This window comes from Schistocerca piceifrons, chromosome 1 (genome assembly GCF_021461385.2).
Source record: "Schistocerca piceifrons isolate TAMUIC-IGC-003096 chromosome 1, iqSchPice1.1, whole genome shotgun sequence".
NCBI classification, from domain to species: domain Eukaryota; kingdom Metazoa; phylum Arthropoda; class Insecta; order Orthoptera; family Acrididae; genus Schistocerca; species Schistocerca piceifrons.
In genome coordinates this window covers 1012825795-1012844203 of record NC_060138.1, presented here as the reverse complement: position 1 = coordinate 1012844203, position 18409 = coordinate 1012825795, and the positions used below count along the sequence as shown (strand labels likewise).

Below are 18409 nucleotides of genomic sequence, written 5' to 3'. Positions count from 1 at the left end.
CCCAATGGCCTCGTATCACTTGCAGTCGAGATGACAGGCACGTTATCCACATGGCTGTAACGGATCGTGCACCCACGTCTCGATCCCTGAGTCAACAGATGGGGATGTTTGCAAGACAACAACCATCTGCAAGAACAGTTCGACAACGTTTGCAACATCATGGACTATCAGCTTGGAGACCATGGCTGTGGTTATCCTTGACGCTGCATCACAGACAGGAGCGCCTGCAATGGTGTACTCAATGACGAACCTGGGTGCACGATTGGCAAAACATAATTTTTTTGGATGACTCCAAGTTCTGTTTACAGCATCATGATGGTTGCATCTGTGTTTGGCGACTTCACAGTGAATGCACACTGGAAGTGTGTATTTGTCATAGCCATACTGGCGTATCACCCGCCGTCATGGTATGGGGTGCCATTGGTTACATGTATCGGTCACCTCTTGTTTGCACTGATGGCACTTTGAACAGTGGAAATTACATTTCAGATGTATTATGACCCGTGGCTCTACCCTTTATTCAGTACTTGCGAAACCCTACATTTCAGCAGGATAATGCACGACCGCATGTTGCAGGTCCTGTATGGGCCTTTCTGGATGCAGGAAATGTTGGACTGCTGCCCTGGCCAGCACATTCTCCAGATTTCTCACCAAATGAAAACGTCTGGTCAATGGTGGCCAAGCAACTGGCTCGTCACAATATGCCAGTCACTACTCTTGATTACCTGTGGTATTGTGTTGAAGCTGCATGGGCAGCTGTACCTATACACGCCATCCAAGCTCTGTTTGACACAATGCCCAGGCATATCAAGGCTGTTATTATGGCCAGAGGTGGTTGTTCTGGGTACTGATTTCTCAGGATCTATGCACCCAAATTGCGTGAAAATGTAATCACATGTCAGTTCTAGTATAATATATTTGTCCAACGAATACCCGTTTATCATCTGCATTTCTTTTTGGTGTAGCAATTTTAATGGCCAGTAGTGTATGTTATGAAAAGTGTTACAAATATTATGTTTGAATTGGAGAAAAGCACCAAAATAAATCAGCAACCATAAAGGAAAATTGTTCAGTCATTTATAAATTAAAAACCACACCAACTTCTGAAAAGTTTTGCTAAAAGAATTTTAGCCCTGGGACCATTGCAACTATTTTATTTGGGTGCATCAAACATGATCAGTTAGTTTTAGACTGAAATACTAATAAATATTCTGTTTTTCAGTGAATGTTATGAATAAATTGCTCACTATATAAATGTTTGGATGATGACAGTGCAGCTGAGATGAATCTTGTGGTAAGCTGAGGAGCAACTGGGTCACATTGTCGAAAACAGTCAGGGATCTGGACTGGAACTTGATGAGAAAAGTATGTTGTTATAAGTGGTGTAGTGTATTTCTAAGTACTTTTTTGATTGCAGAAAATAAAATGTTACTTTTTCAACATGATGAAAACAAAGAGAATAATTTAGAGGGCAGCGGGTCATGGGGGTTAATGCTGGATCAGTCTTTAGAAAATTCAGAAAGAACAAAGAAATTAGATACAACTGAAATGTTCAGAATGCTTTTGCTGCAAATGAAAGAGGGCAATGATTCCATCAGTGAATAATTTAGGTTGCTAATGGAGGGAAATAATAAAAGACTTAGCAGAACTGAAAATTAACTTGAAGTTTATAATGAAAACATCTCCGACTTAAAAATGAGGCACTGAAAAAGGACTTAGTAATGCAACAGTTAGGAGCAGTATTAATAATGACAGTGAAAACAATTTTGTTGTTGAAGGAGAAAATTCAATGGAAATAGCCAACGATGCCCTTGTGGTACAAGATGAAAATTCTGACACTAAGAAAATTATAGGAACAAACAAGGCAGTGTGGTTTCAGTTGTCTGAGACTACAGTCATATGTGTGAGTTGCATTTGTGCGCGCGCGCGCGCGTTGTGCGCGTGTGTGTGTGTGTGTGTGTGTGTGTGTGTGTGTGTGTGTGTGTGAGAGAGAGAGAGAGAGAGAGAGAGAGAGAGAGAGAGAGGATGCAGATTTATTTTAAGCTCAAAATCGTAAAGTTTAGAAAAATATAAGAAGATAACTTGACAGAAGGTATATTTAAATAAGTGCAAGGAGTTAGCAGACTATTACATTGAAAATGCTTGTAACGTGAGAACAGTTTCATGATGTTACCTCAGTCTAGTCATGACAAACTTCTGCCTAACTTAACTGACATTGGAAGTTATTATTATTATTGTAAATGTTTAAGAGTACTGTAAAGTTCATTATGGGGTAGGGCATTCTAAATCAGAGTTGCTGGTAATGTGATTACTTGCAAAGTTTCAAACAAATGTGCTAAAAAGATAAAGAAATTTGTGTTAAGACAACATTGCACCAAAATTTTGTGTATATATGTGAAAAATTATCATGTGCAAAGAGATTTTCATTAGTAGAAACAGATGCAGAAGTCAATGATGATGAGGATGAGCTGCAGTATTACTTCTGATTTTCATCTTCTCATACTGCAGATTTTCTTCTGCTCGTCTGTCTACCTTTACACATACTCTTTGACTGTCTCAATAGGTTAAATGTCTTTTGAGCTAGAAGTTAAGACATCTAGCGCTAAGTGCAATCTCACAATAATTCTATTGTCTGGTAAATGAGAAAAAGACATCTAGCGCTAAGTGCAATCTCACAATAATTCTATTGTCTGGTAAATGAGAAAATTTATTGTGACTTTCTTTTGTTGAGAAGAGATGAAATTATTTACACTTTGATTGAAAATCTTGTACCATAAAACAAGATTTTTTTGTTATTACATATTTTGCACTATCTGAAGCTAGGAAAGTTTAAATAATGAAATATCTCTTCCAGTTGAAGATGACTATGTTTGGGATATTTGACAATTAATGGAAAAAAGACTATATTTGTGGGAAAATTGCTTTTTTGAAGAAGTTTTGACGTTGGTCATGAAGTAGCTTGCTTGCTGTTTATACATTAAATATATCTGGATCTGTTTCAGTGTATAGAAATTAATGAATTTTGGCCATGTTTAGAAAACTACTGTACATGTACCCATAGAATCTGTTTTGTTATATCCTAATGGGTGAGATGTGAGACATAACTGTATTTTGCTGCAACATTATTGGTGTAGTCAGTTGTTAATTATGATTATTCTGGAAACATCTAAAGATTTAGCATGAAATCCCGATGGGGACAGAAACCTTAAGAGTTAAGGATTTGTTCATACATACATTAATCCTTGTTCCATTGGTCATGGATACGACATTTCATAATGATGTGGAAGTGTCACTTTAACATAAGTTTTCTTTACACAAAATCATTATTATTTTTTCTTTTTTTTCTTTTTTTACAGTTACTACTTCATATCCAAGAACTCATCTATTGAGTAGAAGGCATTGTCATTCATAAATTCTTTATTATTATTTGGCAAATTACTGAAGATTTTTGTAGCAGCATAATTCACCCCTTTCTGTGCCAAAGTGAAATTTAATCCCAGATAGTGAATATCATTCTTTCTTCTAGTGTTGTAGTTATGTACTTCACTGTTATTTTTGAATTGGGATGGGTTATTAATGACTAATTTCATAAGTGAATATATGTATTGTGAAGGTACTGCGAATATCCCGAGTTTCTTAAATAAATGTCTGCAAGGTGATCTTGGGTGGGCTCCAACTGTTATTCTGATTACACACTTTTGTGAAATGAATACTTTCTCTCTTAATATCGAACTGCCCCAAAATATGAAGCCATATGAAAGCAGAGAATGAAAACAGGCATAGTAGGCCAATTTACTGATATGTTTTTTGGCAAAATTTGCAGTAACCCTAATAGCATAAGTAGCTAAACCTAACCGTTTCAGCAGATCATCAATGTATTTCTTCCAATTCAATTTCTCATCAATGCACACACCAAGAAATTTTGAGTATTCTGCCTTAGCAGCAGACTTCCATTCATAGTCTATATTTATCAATGGTGTTATACCATTTACTGTATAGAACTGTATAAACTGTGTTTTCTCAAAATTTATTGACAGTCCATTTGCAGAGAACCACTTAATAATTTTCTGAGAGACATTATTTGCAATTTCCTCAGCTGATTGTTGCTTCTTGGGTTGATTACTATACTTGTATCATCAACAAAAAGAACTAGCTTTGCATCTTTATTCTGCGCAACCCACCCATCATTTTGCATGACAATGCACAGGCACATACAACACAAGCTGTGGCTGCTCTGTTTGGTCGATGAGACTGGGAAGTACTGTACCAGCCACCATACTCCCCAGACTTAAGTCCTTGTGACTCTGATTTTATTCTGAAGATGAAGGAACCACTTCATGACATTTGCTTCAGAACTGTTCCAGAAATTCAACAGGCAGTAGACCGCTCCATTCGCACCATCAATGGAACTGGCTCTGCTAACAGTATATTATGCCTTCACCAGTTTGAGTGTACCACTTGGAAAACAAAACGGCTTTGTGAGTGAGGTTGAACATGGAATATTTCAGCTGCAGTTAAGTGAAACATCATATGCAAAAGTGCTCTCAAAAAAATTTGCCACCTACAAGCTGTTCACCTGACACACTATTGACTTATGTTAGCAAAAAAGACAAAATAAATGGTGCCAAACAAGGCGGCGTGCACAGCAAAGTTAGGGAAAAAATTGGTGCGTTCCAAACAGCAAGTACATGTAAAATTGCATGCAGTCTGCCAAGGGCAAAATATAGCCACTGAATTTCAGTGCACAAGCAGTCAGAATTTTAATTGTACAATAAACCCAAGAGCAAAATTCAGTGCTGCTACGTCAATGAGTCGGGAACAAAATTTCCTCGCTGAGCGAAAAGGACTTTCTGTCTTCCTGGCAGGATCAAATGATGTTGCAAGGAATGAAAAAAAGGATATTTTAATCTCATTAAAAACAAAATCATATGAGCTGAGAGAAACAAACATTATTGTTTTTTCAGCGCCACATTGTTACGCCTTGAGAGAATGGTCCTGTGTAAACGATGATATCGAAAGTGGAAATACAGAGATGCAAATATTTGCAGGTGGTTTAAAATATAAAATTTGTGAACATAAGCAATTTTGGGAAAAGATTCCACACAACACACAGTTTTAACCTAAATAAACTGGAAAAAACCTTTGTAGTAACAAAAATTTTAGACAAATGACAAAATATTGTGTAAATTCAAGAGCAAAACTAAATGAACCTGGAAGTTATTAGGGAAGAAATGGGCACCAGGCCAGTTAATCACAGTAATATAGAGCTCATTGTGAATAAAGCAAACTAACCAATCTCAAAAATGTGGCTGGTGCTTTCAGCAATTATTTCTCTAATATAGCACAGCAGTTAATAAATACACACCTTGACAAACAGCCAGTCAGTCACTCAGATCAAAAAATTCATCCAAACACATTTTTCATGTATCCAGCAACACCTGAGGAACTGTCAAGAATCCTATAAGAATTACCTAATAAATGTTCAGGGGGTGTTGGTTAGATACCAAATTTAGCACAACATTTATTGTGGAACCACTAATAGACATAGTAAATTCATCTTTAGAGAGTGGTGTGTTGCAAATAATCTAAAAACTGCAAAAGTAACACCTTTGTATGAGAAGGGTGCAAAAAGTGATATTGTTAACATAGGCGTTTCAGTATTGTTAGGCTTCAGAAAAATTATGGTAAAAATGTTCCTTAGAAGATTAACAGTTTTCTTAAATAAAGAGATGCTGGTAAGTGACTCCCAACATGCGTTCAGAGCTGGAAAGTTAACTCAGGCAGCAAATTTTTGCCTTATTAAATGAAGTATTAAAAGCAGTGGGTGATAGGCAACATGTATCTAGGATATTTCTGGATCTAAGTAAAGCCTTTGATGTTACTGATCATGGCATTCTCTTGCATAAATTAGGTAATTATGGAATTAGCGGTCAGTCTGAGAGGCAGCTCCTGTTGTAGCTCAGTAATCATCAGCAGATCACAGAAATAAAACACAAAGATAATGAAACACAAAAAAATTCTTGATTTTACAGTGATGAGGAGAAAAATCAAGTGTGGAGTCCCAGAAGGGTCCATTCTTGGACCTGTCCTATTTCTGCTGTAAATAAACGACTCAGCAAGTAAAATACATGATGGCTGTACTGTACTATTTGCAGATGACACTAATATTCTAATTAAATCACAGAATGAGGAAAATTTGCAGGAGACTGCAATATCAGTTATGAATACCTCAAGGTACTGGTTCAGGACCAATAGGTTCATCATAAATTCTGAAAAAACTCTGGCAGTTAACTTCCACATCACACAAAACCTGCAAACCCCGTTTTCACTATTGAAGCAAAAAAGTGTCGAATGTCATTCATACAAAATTTCTAGGCATTCTTGTTCAGGCAGATCTGAAGTGGGGCTTATGTAAGGAATAATTTTTTTGGGGGAATTCCACAAATTGTGTAAAAACATTTAAAATACAGAAAAAGATTATCAGGGTGATAAAAAAGGCTAAATGCAAGGATTCCTGTGGACCCCTTTTTAAAACTCCAAAATATTGCCATTGCCTTGCTTGTATATACACAAAATACTAATTTTCACAGAAGGGAGAATCTTAAGAAAGGAAAATCTCTTCAGACACAAATATGGTATACACACATATGAAACTAGGCAGAAGATGAATCTATACATAAACACAGTAAATACAAACTTATGCAAAAGAAGTGTGGATCATACTGGAGCTATGCTATATAACCATTTACCTTCATAACTAAAATACATACCAATATTAAATGCATTTTACATAAAGTTAAAACAGTTCTTGCTTGACCACTGCTTCTATTCTTTGTCTGAATTTATGGAGGATCATGATAATTAAACCTCATTTACCAAATTTTAGTAATTGTCAATTCATAATATAATTTATGCTGTGTTTATCATGTCATTTGACTTAATAACTACTATCATCAAATGTAGAAGCAATGCAGTACACCAACCTACATGATTATGCATTTTGATTATGTCAACAATGTAGTCAAAATGACTAAATAGGTTGTCCATTGTCCTGTATCACACGTCCAAACAATGTACTAAGATGATTCTTAGACAAATAAACAAATAAACTGATGAGTTGAGCGACATAAATATAGTGCATGAAAATCAATTTCAAGTTCTTTCTATGAGGAATGTGATAGTGTTGTTAACAGTTTGAGTGTACCACTTGGAAAACAAAACGGCTTTGTGAGTGAGGTTGAACATGGAATATTTCAGCTGCAGTTAAGTGAAACATCATATGCAAAAGTGCTCTCAAAAAAATTTGCCACCTACAAGCTGTTCACCTGACACACTATTGACTTATGTTAGCAAAAAAGACAAAATAAATGGTGCCAAACAAGGCGGCGTGCACAGCAAAGTTAGGGAAAAAATTGGTGCGTTCCAAACAGCAAGTACATGTAAAATTGCATGCAGTCTGCCAAGGGCAAAATATAGCCACTGAATTTCAGTGCACAAGCAGTCAGAATTTTAATTGTACAATAAACCCAAGAGCAAAATTCAGTGCTGCTACGTCAATGAGTCGGGAACAAAATTTCCTCGCTGAGCGAAAAGGACTTTCTGTCTTCCTGGCAGGATCAAATGATGTTGCAAGGAATGAAGAAAAGGATATTTTAATCTCATTAAAAGCAAAATCATATGAGCTGAGAGAAACAAACATTATTGTTTTTTCAGCACCACATTGTTACGCCTTGAGAGAATGGTCCTGTGTAAACGATGATATCGAAAGTGGAAATACAGAGACGCAAATATTTGCAGGTGGTTTAAAATATAACATTTGTGAACATAAGCAATTTTGGGAAAAGATTCCACACAACACACAGTTTTAACCTAAATAAACTGAAAAAAACCTTTGTAGTAACAAAAATTTTAGATGTAGTAAATTAAATCTCATATGTGCAGTGTGGTGATACAAGAGTCATATGTCTCATGGACATGAAGTGCATATTATCTGGAGACTCAAATGGAAAATCTGCTGTCAGCGAAGCTGCAATCCTCCAAGAAAAATGTGAGACTTTGTTAATGCAAGTGAAAACCCCAAATGCAAGCAGCTCACAGAACAGCACAGTAGTTGTGGAAGAGCAAACACCAGAAATAAGTGAAGCAGCTGCAACGTGATCATCAGAAGTAGTAGCAGCAGCAGCAACAACAACAACAATAACAACAACAATACTAGTAGTAGCAGAACCAACAAGAAGTGGCGTGGGAATAGGGGAAGTAAATGAGACTCATCAGTGGTTTTGTAGGATTTGTAGTAGAGATAGGAAGATACTGGAACAGGAGGGGAAAATTGCTGCCCTTCAGGCTGAATTAGACAAGGCCAGGGGAGATCTTGACAGGTTAAGGAGGGAGAAGGGTAAAGAGAGGTGGGAAGTGGCAACAGGCAACAGGAGGAACAGGCCTAGAACTTTGTCTGACAGCTTTATGGTGAATGTGGAAAATAGATTTGACCTGTTGCTTCAGTTAGAAGCTGGTGAGCCTCAAGCAGTTGCAGGTGTAGACAGGGCACAACAAACTTTCAGCAGCAGATTGAAAAGTAAGAATGTAGGGAAATCAGAAAAGAGAAAGAAAGTGTTGTTGTTAGGTAGTTCCCATGGAAGAGGTGTTGGCCAACTCTTGCAGGATGAACTAGGATCAGAATACCAGGTCACCAATTTTTTTAAACCTAGTGCTGGTCTGGAGCAGGTGACAGAGGATTTAGGATCACTTTGCAAAGATTTCACTAAGGAAGACACCGTGGTTATAGTGGGTGGGGCAGGTAACAGTATTGACAGAAATCCTGGGTACAGTATAGAGTGTGACCTGGCGAAGATTGCATCAGCATCGAAACATACTAGTGTTGAGTTTGTATCTGTTCTTGGGCGCCATGACCGACCTCACTTGAGCTCTTCTGTCAAGAGAGTTAATTTGGAGCTGGAACGGCTGCTCATGTCGGGTGCGGGGTCACACATTGGTGTGGTTCATGTTGATTCTCTCAGTAGGTGGGATTATACTAGGCATGGCCTTCACCTCAACAGGAAGGGGAAGGGTAAATTGGCTGGGGAAATAGCAGGAAAGTTAAAGGGGGGAGGCACTGTCATGAGTGGTAAAATACCAGTGGTTATAGGATTCAGAAAAGACCCTTTTTTAGGGTAGGGAGGACAGAAAGAAAGCAAATTTTAAGAGAGGTTAGAACTGAGACAAACCTTCAGTTTGAAAAAGAAATCAAAAAACATAATTCCAGCTTATTACATCAGCATAAACAGCCATTGGTTAAGAATTTTCAACTGTCAGCAGATATTTTAACTCCACCCAATTTTAACTCAGACAATGTGAAATGTCAGCTATCTTTATTGCATCAAAATATTCGAGGACTGAGAAATAAAATTAATGAATTAACTATATGCATAGATGAATTAGAGTCTTCAAACCCAGCTGACATAATCTGCCTCTCTGAACATCATGTGACCACTGGTATAGAACTTTTAAGTGTTACAGGGTTTAGGTTAGCATCTCACTTTTGTAGATCAGAAATGGAGAAAGGAGGAGTTGCCACATTCATCAGGAACTGTCATAAATTTAAGAACATAGACATTCATAAATTTTGCCTAGAACAGCATATGGAAGCATGTGCAACAGAATTAGATTTTCACAAAAAATCTTTCATAATATTAAGTGTATATCGAGCACCTGCAGGTAACTTTAATCTGTTTGTAAACCACCTAGAAGCTGTACTGGCCCATTTAATAACCAAAAACAAAGAAATAGTGGTTGCTGGTGATTTCAATGTAGATTTCCTTAAAGACTCTCCGAATAAGAACTTATTTGAGTTAGTAACACTATCATTCAACTTAATTCCCACAGTAAAGTTCCCCACTAGGATAGCCACTTGCTCACAAACAGCCATTGATAATATCTTTATAGAAAAGTCCAATGAACAAAATTATATTACAAAACCAATAGCCAATGGCCTCTCAGACCATGACATGCAGTTCCTTCTGTTAAATGTTAATACTGAACAGGATATAAAATCTGTTAAATCTGAGCTCAAGAGGGTAATCAGTAAGCCAAAAATTGATTATTTTAGGACACTCCTCAGAGACATTCACTGGACTGATGTTTACAGTGCTCAAGGCATGAATGAAAAATATAACATTTTTGCTAATAAAGTGCTTACCTTATTTGAACACTGCTTTCCCCCAAAACTTACCAAGGTTAGAGGAAAATCTACAAAGAAGCCATGGATTACTCGAGGAATAAGGGTATCTTGTAAAACAAAAAGAAAACTGTATCTGTCAATCCGAAACATTTCCAATGTTGATGCTATAGCACATTATAAGAAATACTGCAAAATATTAAAGACTGTAATATGGATGTCAAAGCAAATATATTACAAGGAAAAGATAGTCATATCAGATAACAAAATAAAGACAATATGGGATATAGTGAAGGAGGAGACCGGTAGGACCAGACATGAAGAGGAACAAATAGCATTAAGAGTAAATGATACATTGGTGACAGATGTGTATAGTGTTGCAGAACTTTTTAACAAACATTTTATAACTGTTACTGAAAAGATGGGGTTGTCAGGTTCGGTAGATGCTGCTATGGATTACCTTAGACCAGACATTTCAAGTAATTTCCATAATATGAATTTGACCCTCACTACCCCAACAGAAATAATGTCCATCATAAAATCTTTAAAATCAAAAACATCTAGTGGGTATGATGAAATATCAACAAAGTTAATTAAAGAATGTGATTCTGAGCTAAGTAACATATTAAGCTATCTGTGTAACCAGTCGTTTATCAGTGGAATATTTCCTGAATGGCTGAAATATGCTGAAGTTAAGCCACTGTTTAAGAAGGGAGATAAAGAAATAGCATCAAATTTCCGTCCAATTTCACTGTTACCAGCATTCTCAAAAATTTTCGAAAAAGTAATGTACCGTCGTCTTTATAACCATCTTATCTCAAATAACATACTGTCAAAGTCACAGTTTGGATTTCTAAAAGGTTCTGATATTGAGAAGGCTATCTTCACTTACAGTGAAAATGTGCTTAATTCATTAGACAAAAAATTGCAGGCAACTGGTATATTTTGTGATCTATCAAAGGCATTTGACTGTGTAAATCACAATATCCTTTTAAGTAAACTAGAATATTATAGTGTAACAGGAAATGCTGCAAAATGGTTCAAATCTTATATCTCTGGCAGGAAACAAAGGGTGTTATTAGGAAAGAGCTTGATACATGTCTATCAGGCATCATCCAACTGGGAACTAATTACATGTGGGGTCCCACAAGGTTCCATTTTGGGGCCCTTACTTTTTCTTGTGTATATCAATGACCTTTCATCAGTAACATTACCAGATGCCAAGTTTGTTTTGTTTGCCGATGATACAAACATTGCAATAAATAGCAAATCAAGTGTAGTCTTAGAAAGATCAGCCAATAAAATATTTGTGGACATTAATCACTGGTTCCTAGCCAATTCTTTGTCACTAAACTTTGAAAAAACACACTACATGCAGTTCAGAACTTGTAAGGGGTGTCCCAAGAGTATATGTCTAACATATGATGACAAGAAGATAGAAGAAGTGGACAGTGTTAAATTCTTGGGATTACAGCTTGATAATAAATTCAATTGGGAGGAGCACACCACAGAACTGCTGAAGCGTCTTAACAAATCTCTGTTTGCAATGCGAATTTTGTCAGACGTAGGGGATATAAAAATGAAAAAGCTAGCATACTATGCTTACTTTCATTCCATAATGTCATATGGGATTATTTTTTGGGGTAATTCATCAAGCCAAGCTAAAGTTTTCCGGGCACAAAAACGTGCAGTAAGAATTATATGTGGTGTGAACTCAAGAACATCCTGCAGAAGCCTGTTTAGGGAACTAGGGATACTAACTACAGCTTCCCAGTATATTTATTCCTTAATGAAATTTGTCATTAAAAATATATCACTTTTTCAAACCAACAGCTCAATTCATGGAATCAATACTAGAAATAAGAATAATCTTCACAAGAATTTAAAGTCACTTAGTCTTGTACAAAAAGGTGTGCATTATTCAGGAACACACATTTTCAATAACTTGCCAGCAGCCATAAAAAGCTTAACAACCAATGAAATTCAGTTTAAGAGAAGCCTAAAGGATTTATTGGTGGCCAACTCCTTCTACTCCATTGATGAATTTCTTAGTAAAACCAACTGATTTGTATATAAGTACAACATAACTTCTGCACAATTTCAGTGCAGTAATGTGTTCACTGAAAATTTGTGTGTGTGTGTGTAAGTATAATCTAACTTCTGCACCATTTCAGTGCAGTAATGTGTTCATTGTAAATAAGTATTACAGTAGTTGTATTACATGTTTATTACCTTATAAATAAATAAAAAACGTTTTTTATTTTAAATTCAGTGCATTAGTATTTGTAAAATGACTCTTAGTGTTCATTAAAAATGACGATCATTCCACTTGGGACCTGTGGAATGGTACATTAGCTTATTTGTTTTAGTTGTAAATATTTGTCATGTATTGTTGTTTTTCTGACATGTTCCACATCCAGGAGGACCTCCTCACTACGGATCAATTGGAATGAAAGTAAATCTAATCTAATCTAATCTAATCTAGCAATGCAAAACATCGTACATCAAAGCCATAGGCAAAATACATCTGTTCCTTCAATGACAATTTTTTATGGTTTCAAGCCAGGAAAAAAATAAAACTGCAAAAAATCAGTCTGCCAACTCACAGATAATTCACCGTAATATCTTATCTCTAAACTAACAGGTAGAGTACAGAAGTATGAATATGGTTCTTTTTATCAAAATGTGCTATCACTAGCTAGTAAAATAATTGAAATCCAAATCCTCTTCGAAAACAAATTAAAAACTGCCTCATTATCATGTTTCACAGAACTTTGGCTTGATGAGGACAAGTTATGTATTATGTCCCTACCTAACTTTGTGCAAGATTGTTATTTCTGCAAAAATTCTTAAACATGGTGGAAATTGTACATTTGTAAGGAATAATACAAACTCCATAAATATAAAATTTCTTGTTGAAATAATGAAGGAAAAAGCTGTAGAGTTAACAGGAGTTGGGATCGTAGACATGAAACTAGCCGTTATTTGTTTATACAGAGCTCCAACTGGTGACATTAATATGTTCCTAAAAAGTTTGGAATATTCACTTAAGAGGCTAACACAAAGAAACAAAGGAATTATTATACATTGTGATTTTAATATTGACTTTGCAAAGAACATCAAAGAAAATAATGAATTACTGAATCCCTTGAAAACTTTCAACATTAAATCTACTGTAGAAACAACAACTCGTATCAAGAAGACTTCTTCCACCACCATTGATCAGATATTTGTAAATGTAGAAATGAACTTACAATAGAAACACTACACATGTGATTTCGGGATCACACAGCTCTGAGTACAGAAACTGAACTGCAGTTTAAACACTGCCTAACAACCACCAGTAGAAACTACGGTAATGAAAATATAAATCACTTTCTCCATTACCTGAACAAAGAAAACTGGAGAGAGATTTATAACTGCAAACACACAGATAAAAAATATAATAACTTCATCAGTAATTTTTCCTACTATTTTGAATTGTGCTTTCCTCTAACACAGAGGAAAATATACACAAGGAAAACAAAAAATAAATGGATCACTTCTGGGATTCTGGTATCCTCAAACAAAAAAAGATTACTACACGGATTTACAAACACCTCATGTCACCAGAATTTGATGCTCTTTACAAAACCTATAAAAAGTTCTTCAAAGATGTTGTCAAACAAGCAAAAATAATGACAAATGACACATACATGAAAAATTGCTCCAGTAAAATGAAAGCCATATGGAATATTGTAAGGAAGGAAACTGCAGCAGAACAGACAGATTTCCTTAATATTAACTGCCTAATGAAAAATTCAGCTATGATAACTGAATCTACAAAAATTGCAAACAAATTTAATTCCTACTTTACACAGATAGCTGAACATCTGATAAATCAAACTCAGATGTATTTCCAGAAGTCAATCCATTTGTACTTTAAATAATAAATCTATTTTACTATATCCTACCAATGATAAGGAAATGCTTGCTGTAATCAAAGAACTGAAGCCCAAATTCTCTGTTGCTACTGACAATAACCCTGACTACATCTTGAAGAAATGTGCTTCCCTCAAACCCAGGCCACTTGTCGACATCTGTAACTGTTCTCTATCAGAAGGGGCATTTAGAAAAATTGAAGAGAGAAAGAGTAGAACCTCTGCTCAAGAAAGGGATAAAAACAGATGTATCAAACTATAGGCCTATTTCTATACTATCTGGTTTTTCCAAAATAACTGAAAAAATCTATTATAAAAGATTAATGAATTTCATAGAAAAAATAATTACTTCTCAAATACATAAAAAGGATTCTGAAAATTTAAATCTACTGAGACTGCTATTTTTGTATTTCTAAATGAAACCTTAAATTCAATAGACAGCAAAGAGCAAATCTGAGCCACATTTCTAGACCTCTCTAAAACATTTGATGTAATAAATCACATCTTGTGTAAGAAAATTGATTTTGTATGTATTATCTGCCCAGCCTGTGAATGGATAAAATCATATCTCCAAAATAGAGAGCAAGTAGTTGAGCTTGCTATCCAAGAAGGGAACAAGAGAAAGTCCTACCGCTCAGAAAATTCTGTTTCTACTCTTTGTAAATGGCTTGGAATCGATGAGCCCACACCACAATTACATAAAACTCGCAGATGACACAAATGTGATAATAAAAGAAAGGACCCAAGAAGTATTACTGCAAGCAATTAAAAAGTGTACCATCCACATTACAGACTGGTTTTCTGGAAACAGTTTAGTAATAAACACAGAAAAAACAGTCACAGTGAACTTACACAAAGTGCAAAATAAATGTCCACTAACACCAGACATAGAGTTGTTTACCAGAATTCTTGAAAACTAAGAGCTCTACAAAATTTCTTGGAATATGGATCCAACATGCAAAATACATTATAAATAAATTGAATACCATTTGGTATACTATCAAAATTCTTTCTGGTTGCACATCAAATGAGACACTAAGAACTATATACTTTGCCCAGACAGAATCTTTACTCCAGTATGGCATGATGTTTTGTGGAAATGCATCTGCCAGCAAAAGTTATTTTATGTGCCAAAAGAGAATTGTAAGAGCCATAGAAAATGCTGCCTCAAGAATCACATGTAACCCCTTACTTAAGAAACTTCACATCCTTCTACTACCATGTTTATATATCTTACAAGTAATAATATTTGTTTGGAAAATCTTAGAAAATAGCAACAATCTTATATCAACTAACGAGAATATCCGCCTGTATAACACAAGGAGAAAGCAGGATATACGTGTTCCACATGCATACACAACACTAGAACAGAATGTACCGCTCCAAACAGGATACAGACAATGCAATAAGCCACCTAATAACATGAAAATGATAAAAGACATGTCAACATTTAAAACAGTTGTCTATAAATATTTAGTGCAAAATTGGTGTTATACTGTAGATGAATATCTTGAAACATAAAAATTTGTTGCCAAATATTAAGAAAAGAATGAATAAAATGTTAATCAAAAGTTTTACAAAAAAAAAGAAAAAAAACTGATTGAACTGCTTGTGTTATACAGGGTGGTCCATTGATCATGACTGGGCCAAATATCTCATGAAATAAGCATCAAACAAAAAAACTACAAAGAACAAAACTCGTCTAGCTTGAAGGGGGAAACCCGATGGCGCTATGGTTGGCCCACTAGATGGCGCTGCCATAGGTCAAATGGATATCAACTGCATTTTTTTAAACAGGAACCCCCAGTTTTTATTACATATTTGTGTAGTACATAAAGAAATACGAATGTTTTAGTTGGACCATTTTTTTAGCTTTGTGATGGATGGCGCTGTAATAGTCACAAACGTATAAGTGTGTGGTATCACGCACATTCCGCCAGTGCGGATGGTATTTGCTTCGTGATACATTACCCATGTTAAAATGGACCATTTACCAACTGCAGAAAAGGTCGATATCATGTTGATGTATGGTTATTGTGATCAAAATGCCCAACGGGCGTGTGCTATGTATGCTGCTCAGTATACTGGACGACATCATCCAAGTGTCCAGACTGTTCGCTGGATAAGTATGTTATTTAAGGAAACAGGAAGGCACTTATTTGTGACAGTCTTTCTGTTGTGCATGTCTGTGACTCAGAATCTCCGCTATATGGTGAGTAGTAACTTCCCTTTTCATAATATTGTTAAATTTTGCAACATGCATTTTTCAAAGTATCTGTTGAAAACGATATATTTTTTACACATTCACCTCTAAGAATTATTGTACACATCATCTTACAGTCATTGTACAGTTCATAATAAATGTTTGAATACCCTACCATCAACTTTGATGCATCTGAGTACTCTTGGATGAACATTTTGTGTGGCTTGTCTGAGTACATCATCATGTTCCATGATGAGAGCACCATCATGGTGGGATACATTATAGCCCACGTGGCCAAAGGAACATACTCAAAGAGTTCAACAACAAATTTTCCAAAAAAATGAAGATAATTAGGTCCTATCATTTGCTCTTCTAAAAGAGGTCAAATGGGTAAGACACATGTGTACATATCTAGCCCAAATTCAAACATCCATTAAATGTGTTCTGTCTCAGAAACCACTCAGAATAGGGCATATGTTCATATGATTGTTCTGATTACAATGAGCATTGCTGTCAAATCCATGAATAATGACCACTTCAACTGCACTAACATGTATATCTATGCTGCCATAGCCTTTGAAAGGCAATTTTGATTGTGCCTATATTCCTTCAGTACCTTCTGTTTTTGGTTATACTGGTTCTGCTGCTGCAGCTAATGGTGGTAGTTTTCCTGCTGGTAATAATAGCAGTCCTGCTGATGATCATTATATTTTCACTGCGATTTGTGATAATTGTGTTGGTGCAGTTGGAATTAGTTATGATAGGGATGATTATGTTTGTTCTGCTATTGACTGCATTGATGCAGGTAGCAATATTGTGGATACATTATTTCTTATTGTGCTGGCTACATTCAACATTTCCAGGATTTGGCTGCATAAACTGCAATGTCGTAGGCTTGGCACTGCACATAGTACCACACACTTGGTTCTAACACTGCCACTCCTGAAGACATCTATGCCAGCCCATTACAATTTCCAGACTTCTGTTTAGGTGAAATCTATGTCTTGTGAAACTGTCTGTTTGTGGATGATCAACAGACAAAAACTGAGTGTTTTGATACACTTTGCAGATCGTACTGAATAATTTTCTTATTCACACATGAAACAGTTATAAGGCTGTCTCTTTAGTAACCCTACCAGATGTGTAAATGGAAGATACAGATGTATGGGTATGCGTAAAATCACCCACATCTGGCAAGGGCACCAGCAGCGAGAGCACTGCCAATATTGCTGGCTGATCATGTGAACTTCCACAGAGGACAAATACAAGACTATGCATTGGTGGGCTCTCTGTCAATTGCTATCATCTCACTTCATCTTCTGGACCGCTTTAGCTTTATTTTGCACAGTACTTCGGTTTCTAAGTGAGCAAGTTTCTAAATCTGTTTATTTTTAATAGGGGCTTTTGTACATCTTTGATTCAGGCATCTAAGCCATGATCAGTTCACTATGAAACAATCTATATTAGCACTAATGATGATAGTAATAAATGTTAGACGCTCAATATATGAGAAAATCTGATGAGAAGGAAACGGACACAAGTAAAGTGACAATAAATGTATTTGTTATAAGAGATAAAACAATTATCTTTCCAGATATAGATATTACAAAGCTTCATTGCTTACCTCAGATTGTTCTTTGAAGAAATATAGACCACCTTTCTCTACTACATTGCTCGGGAGACCAATAGAAAGAACAAAAATACTTTCTTTAAGTAGCGAAACAAATGCTCTCAAAATAAATGAAAGAAACAAGTTCATGTGCAAAATATTTCGAGGGCACCACAATGTCCTGCAATGAAAAAAAAATGTAAATTAGTGCCTTTTAAAGTGAAAAATGAATTACAGCTAAAGATCGCTAGCCTATATTTTAGTTCACAATAAACCCCAGTGATATAAACTGTTCCTCAGACCTGTTTAGTGATTAAAAATTCTAATCCATTCTCAGAGGTAAGAGAGAGTGTTAAGCAAAAACTTCAGTTGTAAAGGTAATGTGAATTTTTTTCAAATATTTTAAATGAGAGGCAAGGTGCTGCATGGAATATGAGGCTCTGAAATAGAAATTGGATATTTATACAAATTATTATAGAGCAAACATGTGTTAGATTCAAATA

The 18409-nt window shown here is 35.7% G+C and overlaps 1 protein-coding gene across 4 annotated transcripts in view; it reads right to left on the bottom strand.

Annotated features, from left to right (window-relative positions):
* Positions 1 to 18409, bottom strand: part of LOC124800364 (parathyroid hormone/parathyroid hormone-related peptide receptor-like) — a 490636-nt gene that overhangs the window by 66021 nt on the left and 406206 nt on the right. For all 4 annotated transcript variants that reach the window (XM_047263018.1, XM_047263001.1, XM_047262994.1 and 1 more), the window contains one exon: positions 17922 to 18087. In XM_047263018.1, the coding sequence (XP_047118974.1) occupies positions 17922 to 18087 (166 nt within the window). The remainder of the gene's footprint in view (positions 1 to 17921; positions 18088 to 18409) is intronic.